The sequence below is a fragment of the Azolla caroliniana genome, unplaced genomic scaffold, assembly GCF_043228905.1.
Source record: "Azolla caroliniana isolate FFs.n. ecotype wild unplaced genomic scaffold, voAzoCaro1.0.p SCAF_6, whole genome shotgun sequence".
Lineage (NCBI taxonomy): Eukaryota > Viridiplantae > Streptophyta > Polypodiopsida > Salviniales > Salviniaceae > Azolla > Azolla caroliniana.
The window spans coordinates 8,423,798-8,436,629 of record NW_028230441.1 but is presented as its reverse complement, the minus strand read 5'-3'; the positions used below and the strand labels follow the sequence as shown (position 1 = coordinate 8,436,629).

The 12,832-nt window shown below is 38.3% G+C and overlaps 1 protein-coding gene and 1 long non-coding RNA gene across 8 annotated transcripts; one reads left to right on the top strand and one right to left on the bottom strand.

Moving 5' to 3' along the window:
- The first annotated feature begins 2,674 nt into the window (after window positions 1-2,674).
- On the top strand, window positions 2,675-12,026 carry LOC147862970 (CASC3/Barentsz eIF4AIII binding protein). 7 transcript variants are annotated; one of them, XR_015529911.1, is made up of 12 exons: window positions 2,675-2,898; window positions 3,116-3,606; window positions 5,803-5,908; window positions 6,096-6,313; window positions 6,403-7,196; window positions 7,322-7,427; window positions 10,626-10,754; window positions 10,907-10,965; window positions 11,059-11,089; window positions 11,168-11,228; window positions 11,316-11,358; window positions 11,726-12,026. XR_015529911.1 is itself a non-coding variant. In XM_087320821.1 (11 exons), the coding sequence occupies exons 2-10, from the start codon at window positions 3,143-3,145 to the stop codon at window positions 11,202-11,204; spliced, it is 1,944 nt and encodes a 647-aa protein (XP_087176947.1). In that variant the 5' UTR covers window positions 2,675-2,898; window positions 3,116-3,142; the 3' UTR covers window positions 11,205-11,228; window positions 11,316-11,567. The 7 variants fall into 7 exon arrangements, 2 of the variants coding, with proteins under 2 accessions (XP_087176947.1, XP_087176948.1); XR_015529912.1 differs by having other exon boundaries at window positions 11,168-11,232; XR_015529910.1 differs by having other exon boundaries at window positions 11,168-11,232; window positions 11,683-12,026.
- Window positions 6,558-8,674, bottom strand: LOC147862971 (uncharacterized). The gene is made up of 2 exons (XR_015529913.1): window positions 8,035-8,674; window positions 6,558-7,911 (listed from the first exon to the last, which is right to left on the bottom strand). It is a non-coding gene; the product is annotated as an uncharacterized LOC147862971 (long non-coding RNA).
- Window positions 12,027-12,832: the final 806 nt, after the last annotated feature.

Genomic DNA, 12,832 nt, shown 5'->3' with positions numbered 1-12,832 from the left:
ATTGATAAATGTTGGACATCATATAATGCCATAACTAATGTGGTTGCAATAAACCGTCAATCTTGGATTGTTGTAAATGGGCAATGGTCGCAAACACATTGTCGACTTTTGTTGTGTCAATTTCACACCAAAAAATCATGGGTGGACAACTTGTTGCCAAAAGTAAGTGCAACTGACAGAAGTCATCTTTATCAACGAATGTGCTAATTGATGCAATGCATTACCGAATCCGCATTCAATGCGATGTGGAGGAGTTAAAGGTAGAATATGCAGACAAGCCTGGTGTTTGGCAATACATAGAAGGAGGTTGGTGTGGTTTGACATGTAAACATGACAACTCCCACTCTATCGTATAATCTCACTCCAATGCTCGTATTGTGATTGCCAAGACCTTGCGAGTAAATGTAAGCATTTACTTGGTATCTGAATGATTATTGAGAGGCACATGCCACATTTATGTGGCTCGTTGCCTTTTATAGATCATGCGACCCAAATGCGAATGGACCATAATACAGAAATAGAAGTGGAGGTAGAGGTAGACCGAGTCGGGGAGACAAACCCCACAACATCAAAGATTGAATCATTGAAGTCCAAAATACAAACGACCAAGGAAGACTTCAATGTCTCAAGCAAGGGTTTCGAACCTTTGATTGTGCAACTATTTTGGAATGTATACAAACATTGGAAGCTATGACTAAGAAGGTGTATCACGTTGGTGCACCAAAATCAACCAATGAAGAAGATGGCAGATCAATAAGTCGTAACCAACAAATCAGTGCCAAATGAAGCGCAACAATAGACATCTCGCAAGAACTTATTGGCAGCTCCCCAAACACTTCCAAGTCCCACACTGGAAAACTACGAAGAGATGCACGACATGAGCCATACTTGTTATATGTAACGTGTGTAATGATATTTCATTTTAGGGTTCCAAGGCTTGGATTATTCCCCTTGTCAACATTTGACGTTCTAATCTTTTATGTAAGATTTGTTATTTGAATCTTTAAGTTGCTTTGTTATTTGAAGCTCGGAGATATAAGTTTGTGTGATTTTTGAGTTTTAAGTTTTAGGTTTTGAGCAATTGGAAGTTTAGTTTTCTTTTGAGTAATTTTATGCATCATTTTCATGGCAAATATTTGTTGTACACTTACAATTTTTAGGAGTTTTTGATGTTTGTTTCTAAGTCGGGCTCCTGCCCTGAGTCGGTCAAGCTACTGGTGACAGCGGCTGTCAGGAGAGTCGAGCTCCTGGTGACAATCACTGTCAGCTTTTTTATCCACATTGGACGGTGGAGATCGTACACACCATCAACGGTGCGACATGCATCGTCCGCGCCTGCAATTCCCTCACATGCCCTCTTGAATTTTTGGTAGTAGTTAGACATAAACACATACACATAAACACATAAACACACACACACTCTCTCTCTCTCTCACTCACTCTCTCTCTCTCTCTCTCTCTCTCTCTCTCTCTCTCTCTCCCTCCCTAAATCTATGTGGAAAGAGTTTGAAAATGTCCAAAAGCATTTTCTTACCAAGTTTCTACAAGTTAAGAAACAAACACCCTACACCCTCCTCCTTGAGACGGGATCGCTTCCCATTGAGATCATGGCCATGGAAAGGGTTGTTGAATACATGCTTAAGGTTCAAAAAAGTCCCTCACTCGACTTCCTAGAATTGCGTGGGAAGCAAGCAAAAAGATCCAAAAGACGCATAAAAGCAAATTTTTGTGTTCCGGTTGGATGCAAGATATAGAAAAATGGTTTGGAAGATGGGATGTGAGACACTTGCTTCATGATGCATCATTAAATTCCTCTGTAAATGAGGCATTTTTGCAACGCCAATGTATCATGACATGGGACAAATGTGGAGGCTCACGCTTCACACATTATACTACACATGTTGCACCTAACTACAAAACCATATTCTTTGCGGAACGGGGAAATCGTACACATCCATACATGTTAGAGCCCATACCGTTATCTGCCATTCGAACCATTGCTTCCATGCGACTTAGCTCACATGCATTGCGATGTGAAACAGGGCGTTGGGGTACAAGTGATGAGAGTGGTCGGCTATGCACACTTTGCCCTAAACAAGTTCGCGAGTCTGAGTATCACACTTTGATACAATGCTCTGCCTTTGATCATATTCGACCATGCTTTCCACATCTCTTCGATCAAGCCCAATCTTTGCATGAATTCCTCTCACAACCACAATGTGCACTCTCGATTGCAACATTCATTGGTAAAGTTCTTGAACATCGAGAGTCACTACTCACTTTCACACGTATCACGTGAAATGTAATATTTTTGGTCTCATAGGTCATATTTGACCTCCGAAGACGATAATATAATCTATCTATCTGTTTATCGTAATTACTTTACCCTAGTGGTAAGTTGTTAGCACTACAAGCATTGTGTATTAGGTTTGAAACCCAACTTCCTCACCTCTCTATTATATACTTCTTATATATCTCCTAATTCACTAGATGCCACTGTGGAATGTAGGGGTTGAACCCATGACCTTACCAACTGAGCTACATCCATCTAGGCTCTCTCTCTCTCTCTCACACACACACACTCACTCTCTCTCTCTCTCTCTCTCACACACACACACAACACACACACACACACACTCACTCACTCACTCACTCTCTCTCTCTCTCACACACACACACACACACACACACACACACACACACACTCACTCACTCACTCAGTCAGTCGCAGCCTGCCCTTTCTAAGTTTTATTCACACAGAAGACAGACTTGAAACACACAAAACAAAAACAGCAAAAAAGCAAGAGACATTTGCTCATATTATGCGAGAGCTTTCATCATCACTCTCCATCGCTTAGCTTATTGAATTCTCTTTCTCTCTCGTCGACCTTCGTTCAGGTTTGGTAAAGAAAAGCCTTTTTTCACTTTTTCCGTTGCCTTTTTTTTGTTGTTTTTGGTTTAGTTTTTTCTTTTAACGCATTCTTAAGATTATTAGGGTTTACTATGAAGCCCTTGATCAACAGCAAAAATCTTTATGCATAACATTCATGAAAAAAAGACAATTCTTGAAGACAACGTTTCATTCCATAAAAATTCATGGATGATTGACATGTAGGTTCTTGAAGATTCAGCAGAGGAATTTATGGACTCCCATGAACAGAGGGAAGTAGTGAAGGATTTTGAGGAAGAAGAACTATACGAGAGTGATAGTGAAGAAGGAACTAGTGCTTTAGGTCTCCGCCGCAGGGCAGGAAGTGATGATGAAGAAGATGGGCATAGAAGGACCTCATACTATAATGAAGATGTAGTAGAAAACCAAGGGGCACCACCTAGAGAAGAAGATGATGATGACAAAGATGACGATGAAGAAGGAGAAGATCAGTACGCCCATGACAATGACATGGAAATAAATGAAGTTGTTTTTAGTGAAGGTGAAGAGCTTTTGAAGCTTCATCGAGAAGATACGGGGGTTTTGGAAGGTAAAGAGAGTAACAAAGATCGGGGCGAAGAGGAGAAGAAAGATGCTGAACCTTTTGTTGTTCCGACTGCTGGGGCATTCTATATGCATGACGATAGGTTTCGTGCTGATGGAGTAACTCGAACGAGGTATGTACATGGCTCCTTGATGCTCTTTGATAGATGTTACTGCTATTTAGTCTGATCCTCATTTTAGATTTGCTACTTCTTTGGGGGATTATTCAATCTAGACTCTACTAGGTAGAAATCTCTAATAATTCTATTGTTTCATATAATCATCTTCAAAAGAGGTTACTGATTTAATATCTATGCTCTTTACTATTCTATTTTCTTGAATGCTTATAGTTGGCAAAACTGTATCCTTTAGGTGGAATTTGTATGTGTGGTTTAATCTTTTGTAGATTTATAAATCGATCAATTGCTCATGTGCTTTCAAAAGGTACAATTGATCATTCTCTCATCAACATGAGGAATTTTAGGTGTTTCACTCTTCTAATAGCGTAGCTTTACCAAGATATGTTTATAGTTATTATTGTCAGATCAATCTGTTACATCACGATTTGCTATCATACATTTGGGAAGAAGGCATGTGTTTAGGAAGGATCAACTAGAACAATTTGAGTTATTTTACTTGTCCAATAGAGTAGCTTGACCAAGGTATCAACAGAGTGAGTATTGCGTAAAACTACTCCCATAGTTTAACTATGGTATTGTGGACATAGAAACCCACCACATGCTCTAGAAAGATACAAATATCTAATCGACATGCACAAATTTAGGTATCTCACTATCGTAGATTTGGTAATCAAGCACGTGATTTAGAAAGGATCAACGAAAGGAGTTTGAGGCATTTCTCTCCTCCAATAGAATAGCTAGACCAAGGTGTCGACAGAGTGAGTATTGTTTAGAGTACTCAATTAGGTTAAATATACTATTGGAGATTTAGAAACCCCTGACATGAACTAAAAAGAGACAAATATTTAATTGACATGCGTAATGGTAGGTATCTCACTATCATAGATTTAGAATCAGGCACATGCTTTAGAAAGGATCAACTAAACGAGTTTTAGGTGCTCCATTAGGTTAACTATGCTGTTGTAGATTTAGAAACCTATCACATGCTCTAGAAGAGGACAAATATTTAATTGATGTGCACAATTTGAGGTATTTCTCATCCTTCATAGATTAACTGGAGCAACATATGGACATGGTGATTATTGTTTAGAAGTACTCCATAAAGTTAGATTTGATATTGCAGGTTTTACTCAGCATAGACTCTCTTCTAACTTTTATTGTCTCAGCATCTTCTCTCATTTGTCAAAGGAAGAGTTATAGTGGTATGTTCACATCAAATGAAAGTGTACGACAACAACTTCATCCCTTTAGGACTCCCAAATGTCCTAATCCATGATCAGATATGGTGATTGCACTTGTCTCTTGGACAAAACACATAGATATATGCCATAAGGTGAAGCTGAGCGTTGTAGGATACATCAATATAGAGTACTCTACCCTAATATTCTCACTTTGTCTTTTCTTGGTATGCCCTCCTAACCTGATTTTGGAATATCGTCATGTTCCATCCATGAAGCCTCTCTGTTGCTGCCTTCCCCACATGTTGTGTTGGTTGATCTGGCTCCTCACCATGAGCTCTCTCAAATCAGCTTGTGCTTTATTGTGCATTGGAATTTGATTTACTCTCAGAATCTTCTTGTATTTTTTCCAAGCGTCAAAGAATTTATTGGGTTCTAATCCATTGCTTGTTATTTTAGTTTTTTGGTTCAGCTTGAAGCCTTATACTAGTCCATAGTTGGCAGGTAGGAAACACAAGAAATAACTTTCAGTGTTTCCAAAATTTGGAAGCATTTCAGTTTCGTATTATAGTTTCTTTAAAAGTATATTTCCATGAATTAGATGATATATATAAAGAACATCACGATTTCATTACTAAATGGTAATTTCCAGCTAGCTTAAAAACAAGATAGCAATATATGCAACTTCATGATTAGCCACAAAATGTCTTCAAAGTGCAATAACTATGCAACTATAATATCATGGAGTATAGGTTAAATAAATTCATCTAAAATCAGACACTGTTTCTGGAAACTAGGCTATGTGGACATGCAAGAAGGGAGCAAGTCTGTTGTGTCAGAAATATAATATATGAATAGAAAGCTATGTGTATCATAATGTTGAGATCATGTGGTATGCCATTAAAAACAATACAAGTGACAAGGGTCTACAATGAGGAAGTCACCATACCTGTACCATAACAATGGTCATTAAATTTGGGTTTTAATTTGGGTCTTGATTGTATAATGTCAGGCGCAATGCTGGAGGAAGGAAGCTATGGGAGGCTAAAGATGAGAAGCCTTGGCTACATGATCGATTTGAAGAACTGAAATTACGTGAGGATAACTATTATGGACAGGTTTTCTTACTTCTATGTAATGCATCAATCATTTTATTATCAGATGGGATATATGATTTTCGATGGCTTTTTCAAAATTTAATGGTGATAAATACATATTTGGTAGCCTAGAGAGGCACCTAAAGATAGACCATAGTTAGTATATTTCAATGAGGATTATGTGTTGGTAATTGATTTTCGTGTATAGGATGCAAGAGGTAGACGTGGAAGAGGCCGCCAAGGAAGAGTTCAGGGTAAAGGCAGGGCCTCTATGCATGCCAGAAGCAGAGGCAGTAAAGAGCAAATGACAGAGGATACTGCTCCCCAGTTTATATCTCGCAATGGACATGGAAGAGGACGGGGTCTGAGGAGAGCCAAGATGGATGATTATGAGTTTAAAGAGTCCCGATCAGCAGGCAACCGAGTGTAAGTAGTACCATATCTTATGTTTGACTATTGATGTTCTTAATGTAATTGAGCAACATACTGATTCCTAAATCATTTTCATTGTATAGTTTGCCTTCATCATCCTGTGAAAATCGTACTATTGCCACAGCTTTGAAGCCACCAGCATTGCAGAATATATATAAATTTCAAGAATCTGCATCAAAGAAACCTACAACAAGCTCCATACTGAATTCTGCATCACCTCCATTTTTCCCAACTGGAGCTAAATCTCATAATCTTGATGGAGTTCTTTCTAGGTCAAACAAGGGAGCTGATGATAAAGTATTTGAGAAGGATGCTACACCTATAAGTAAAGTGGTTAGTACATCAAACAATGGCATGGAAAAAGGGATAGCACCTGGTCCATTGAGATCATCTTCTAATCCTGGCGATCTCACAAATCTTGGACTCGCCTCAAATACAGAAGCACAATCACACAGTGATGTCGATAGAAATGCAGCTCGAGCTCCCAGTACAATGCAGCAGCAGTTAATAATTACGGGACCTCGCCCTATGCTTCACCAAGATAGGTCTGTAAGCACAAAACATTTGATAGAGCAAGCTCAAGTATCTTCAGCTCCTCAGCCAAATAGAGGAACTGCACCTCCCACTCGCTCTACGCATGTGCAGCATGGACTTCAACAACTTCAGAGAATAAGTCAAGTTCAGGCTTCCCAGGGCCAGGGTGAGCCAGAGCAAACACAACAGTCTGCTTTGCGGTCCACTATCTCAGTCGCTGATGTGAAGTCTGCACCTGGATCAGTAATAAACAAGAGTGGAGGTACACTGGCAACCACTGTACAAGCTGGAAGGGGCACATTTGTATATGGTGGTAGCTCTTTGACAAATGGTTTGCGGAATGGTAGGCTTCTCTTCAGAATGTACCTTGATTGAATGTACCATTAATCAAGGCTACTTAATCAATTTAGTATATTGTCTCAACTTAGTTATGGGATTTTTGAAATTGATTGTTGTTGGCGCTGGCAGGTATACAGTTTCCTGGTCAGCCACAACCTGGTATTGGGGTTCAAATGGCATTGCCAGGATATTCAAACCAGACTCAATTTGGTTTCCAAAATTCTGAAGTAACATGGTTAGTGTCTCTCAAAGTACCCCTCTAATTCTCTGCAGTATCCAAAGCACCGTTGCTGGTTTCTGTGCTTAGTTTAGCACTAAAATATGGCATTTTCCATGCATCATAAGTAAACACGAGCTTAATTTTTTAGACATGAAAAGAAATTGTGATGTATAGGTAATAGATATGCAATATTCCCTTCATTCCAGACAGTCCTCATACTCTCACTAAATAAAATATAGTTTCCGAAATATATGTCATGAAGATTGAAACAGCATAGCAGGTTGGATCATTAGGCATATTTAAGGATAATGGAACAAGTAGTTGGTCTAAATTTACCACGAGATGGGCCCATATGTGATGCCTTTAAAGGAACCCAAATGCAACTTCAATCCAAGTCACTAAAAAAAGAGCTGCACACGACTGACTCTGTAGATATGTTTCTGCATCTCGGATGCACCAAAAACCTCATGAATCCAAACTCCAAAAATTCTATCAACGCCTATTATTGAAAGAGGTTTGTTACACATTGTATGTGAAATCTGTACTCAATAACATAGAGATTTGTACTCCAAAAATTCATTGCAGAGAAAGAGGTTTGTTACACATTTTATGTGAAATTTACCACGAGATGGACCCATACGCAATGCCTTTAAAGAAGCAGCCCAAATGCAACTTCAATCCAGTCATTAAAAAAAGAGCTGCACACGACTGGCTCCGTAGATATGTCTCTGCATCTCAGATGCATTGATTTCCTATTATTGAAAGAGGTTTGTTACACATTGTATGTGAAATCTGTGGTCAATAACATAGATTACCGCATATATGACAGCAGTAACCCCAACATATTTTAAGTTCTATCGATGTAGACCTTCGATCCTAACTTTACCATTGAAACTAAGATTAGAAGCTTGCATAAACGTTTCTTTTTTCTTTAACATTCTAGAACTTGGCTTATACTTCTAAAATAAGAAATTCTTGTACTTTCCTATTATGATATGTCACAACTTGGTCTATGAAACTAGGATTTTGTAGTTTCTTGAGATAGAGATAGAGATTGATAGATAGGTAGGTAGGTAGATAGATAGATATCTTTGTAACATCCATGGGAGACCGATTGTGATGTATGAGACAAGGCCTAAGCTATGGCAAGGATTGAACCTAGGTTCTCTCAACTTTGTGACTTTGACCAGAGAGAGAGAGATTAACATCTTCTAAGACCAAATTTGGCCCATGAGACAATTGGTTACAACAAAATGGGATGTGTACCCGATCATTGAAAATAAAAATAAAATAAACATAGATAAAAGAGTTCTAATATTTTACAAAAGGCATTATAGTGTAACATATTCTATAAAGGAAATGGCAATGTGCTAGGCCTAGGTTCACTTCCATCAAAGTCTCTCAAAAAGGAGCGGGAGGTCAAAGGGTTTTGATGTGGGTGTGGCCTATGGTCTTGATGTAAAAGGTACCTTGACCATAGCTTCTAGGCAGTGTAACTCACGTTCCCTTGTCTTCTTAATTGCTTCTACACAACGAGTGACTTTAAGGCTCAACATCTGAGGGCGTTTGGTTGTTCTTTGGTTTTTTGCTTCAGCGAGGGAGAGGTCGAGTGGTGCAGGTGTGTCCACGCTTGTCATCCCCTCCTGTCACAAAAAAGATTCATTGGTTACATGTTGGTGAATATTAGAAAGGTTATCATTAGCATTTTGTAGCGTATTCTCTTTATGTTGTTTTAGCTCTAAGATATATCTACCTAGTATTTGGGGTATCTAATAGTTTGGAGAGGGTGGGAGAGGTTCCTAGTATATGTAAGCTGGACAATTGCATGTAAAGTGATACTCATCCTCTACTTCTATGTGACATAATCTACATCTCCTGTCCTCTATGGGAACCCCATTAGCACAACCATTCTCAACCTCAAGTTGGTGAGAGGATACTCTAAGTTCTACCAGTCTCGTGGTTGTACCTAAGAGGAGGTAGGTTATTAATGTCTATGCCATTTGCAAAAAGCTACCTTACCACAGTGCTATACCAAGAGCTAGTATTGCTAGACTCATAGAGTGATCGAGATGCCTCAAAAGCTTGATGAGATATCCTATCTTGTGATTGGCTATGTATCTTATTAATAAAAACTACAAGTTGAAAAAGTGCTTCTAGTAGAATTAGGGGTAAAATGAACTCTGCTCTAATGATGTCATGTGGCATTGTCGATTTGCTTCGGAGTTGACGTGATAGCATCATCATCAATGGTCTCTCTAATTGTGCCCACATGAAAGGTGGTAGCCATGGAGCCCAAACCACTGATGCATATATGAGGGAAGGGGTCACTAGTGAATCGAAGAGCCACCCCTTAGTTCTTGGCTCTTGAAAGTATGCTTGGTGGCATTGTCTCTCTTAGAGTGAGAGGGATGCATATCCTCTTGTTAGTCTATCTTTGGCTGCCTCTAAGATAGATAAATAGATCGATAGATTCTATTATTGTCTTTGGAGGTCGAATATGACCTATGAGACCAAAAATATTACCTTTCACGTGATACATGTGAAAGTGAGTAGCGACTCACGATGTTCAAGAATTTTACCAATGAATGTTGCAATCGAGAGTGCACATTGTAGTTGTGACCGGAATTCGTTGTGTTGAAAGCATGGTCGACTATGATCAAAGGCAGAGCATGGTATGAAAGTGTGATACTCAGACTCTCGAACTTGTTTAGGGCAAAGTGTGCATAGTCGAACACTCTCATCACTTGTGCTCGAACGCCCCATCTCACATGAGAGAGAGAGGTCTTTTAAGGGCCTAAAATGACCAATAAGATCAAACAAGAGATTACCTCTTAAAATGTTCTCATCTTTGAGTAACTACAAACCAAAATAAATAAATGTAACTAATAAAAAAATAAATCGAAATAGACTAAGATGTGACTAAAGAATTTCGTCATCTATACTAGTAAGATTCTCAAATCCAGAGAGAGAGAAAGAGGGAGGGTTTATCTCGACTACCATCTGCATTACTAAAATCCTAGTTCCATCGACCCAACTCTTAGTTTCATTGGCCCAAAGATACTCTCAATTGTCTAGAAACCAGTAATTGCAATCTTGATGTTTCAGAATATTAAAATGATTTTTAAAAAAAATTCTCTAAAAAGCATCAAATTATTTGAGCATAAATTATCAGGTGAGTGGGGTCTGTTACCATAACATTTACTTTGTCTTCAGGATTCCAATACTAGCTGGTGGGTCTGTAGGCTCAAATTACAGCTCTCCATATATTTCTGTTGATGGAAGCTCAGCAGGTGTCTATTATACAGCACAAACATCTCAATCTTCCTCCTTTTCTATTCGCGGGTAAGGGCAATCATTGTCATTCATGCAAGTATGTGTCAGTAGAGAAAAATATGCCTTTTCAATCCCAGGGTAAGGGCAATGTTTACCATTCATGTAAGATGTGTCAGTGTCAGTAGAGAAAAACACGCCTTACTAAAACTTGTGTTCTAAAGGGAACCAGCTGGTGCAAAGACAGGTCCTAGTGCTTCATTTAAACCCCCTGCAAGGACAGGTAACTAGTACTTTGGAACTTCAGTCTACGCTATGCAATACATTAAACATGAAACATAAGTCTATTCTTATGAAATGTATTGTTTTGTAACAGAACCAGAAGACCTGGGACAGCAACGGAAGAGGTAAAAAAGAGAGTATAAAGACCATCTCTGTTATTTATTGAAACCATCCACCAATTAAATTTTGGTATTTCTTGGCAGATACTCTCAGATGACTTTTAGTGAGGAACGAAGCTAGTAGCATCTTATAATGGAGATCAATGTAGGTAATGCAGTATTTGGGTGCAGAATCTCTCAGCGATGCATCCTTATTACTTTTATTAAGATAGCTATATTGTTGAATCTGCAGGATACAAACAGCTAAATGATATAATCAGCAGTGTGTTCCTTTGGTAATACCCACTATTCAGATGTTTGTGATTATGTCTTTTGTCCAGTCATCACTACCATTTATCTACTTTTCTACGACTAGAATTGCATGATAAACAAGTTATCAAGGGGTATACAAACTTCATCTAGAGAAGGACAAATGATATTTTTAAATAATTTATAAGTATAATTTAGAGTGCTAGTGTGAAAGAGAAAAGTACTTCGATTATAAGGTCTCTGTTTCTTGGGTCAAAAGGTTCAGATCGATGGTCTGAGTTGATATTCAAATATGTAATGTTGTTTAGGGAATAGATTAATGATGATCTTTGTTATTTGATTGGGAACAGATTTCAAAGACAATGTGACAAACCTTCTTTGAGGTTTTTGTAGTCTGGTGGATTGAGAGGCAAAATCAGTGACATTTGAGGAGCAGCAATACATATATGGCAGGCAAAGAGGAGTCATGTTCAATATTTTCTTTGGTGATTGGATCAAAGTTTGCATTTGGGCTCCTTTAGAGACTTTGCCCATGGGCCAAATTTTGTGTTTTTTATTTTATTGTTCCTAATAGCCCATCTTGCAGTAATATTGTATCAATTTGGAACAATTATTTGTCCCATTATCTTAAATATGCCTAGAGATCTTAGTTGCCATGAATCATGGCAAGTGTGAATATATGGATGTTTCAATCTTCATAATGTATTTGTGGAAACTAAATCTGTGGTGAGGAACTTAGCAGAATGTAAAGAAGTGGCACAATTTAATGCTAGGAGAAGCTTAAGTGGGAGTGATAGAGTTGGGTAGTTTGTGGAATTGGTTGGAACTTGGTTTCATGTTGAATCAACTCTTAGCCAAATGGAAAAGTATCTGTAGGTTAGAAAGCTGATCACCATCAAGTACCTGTTTTTCTTGTACAGAGACTTAAGTTATACAGATTAATCTAGTGTATGTTTTATGCTTGAAATACGAGCAATTGGAAATTGGTTTCAAGTTGAATTTGACTCTTAAAATAGAAAAGTATGTGTGGGACAACCCATTAATTGCCAGTTTTCTCACATAGAGACTGGCGTCAAACATACAAATCTAACGTATCTATTGTGCTTTTAGAATATCCTACAAGTATGAGCAAAAATGCTAGCAAATTAGTGGCCAGTATTGAATGCATACCTTTTCTTCTCTTACCCTTACCCTCTCCTCTCCCTTCACTCTTCCAAGTCCGTTTCTGCAAAACCTTTTCCATTCTCGTTTGACTTTTTATACTTAGTCTATGTGGAATTTTGTCAATAAAAGATATTGGTTTTATACTTATTGTCTATGTGGAGTAATTCATGAAAAGAAAGATCCAGACTTTGCATGAACACAAAACGTGATGTGCATAGCATTTGAGAAACCTACAATTTTGAAGATATCACAATTATCATGGAGAGCACGTGTACCAATTTTCTTTCAGATGATGCAATCATCCACATTTAATACAATTTATATTTGGAAGATTCT

What these genes read in the sequence shown, in the direction of transcription:
- LOC147862970 (XM_087320821.1), top strand. Translation starts at nt 3,143, where the DNA reads ATGGACTCCCATGAACAGAGGGAAGTAGTGAAGGATTTTGAGGAAGAA. An exon ending in CAAAATTCTGAAGTAACATG is followed by an intron (nt 7,428 to 10,625) that starts GTTAGTGTCTCT and finishes CTTTGTCTTCAG; the next exon opens with GATTCCAATACTAGCTGGTG. An exon ending in TCCTCCTTTTCTATTCGCGG is followed by an intron (nt 10,755 to 10,906) that starts GTAAGGGCAATC and finishes TGTGTTCTAAAG; the next exon opens with GGAACCAGCTGGTGCAAAGA.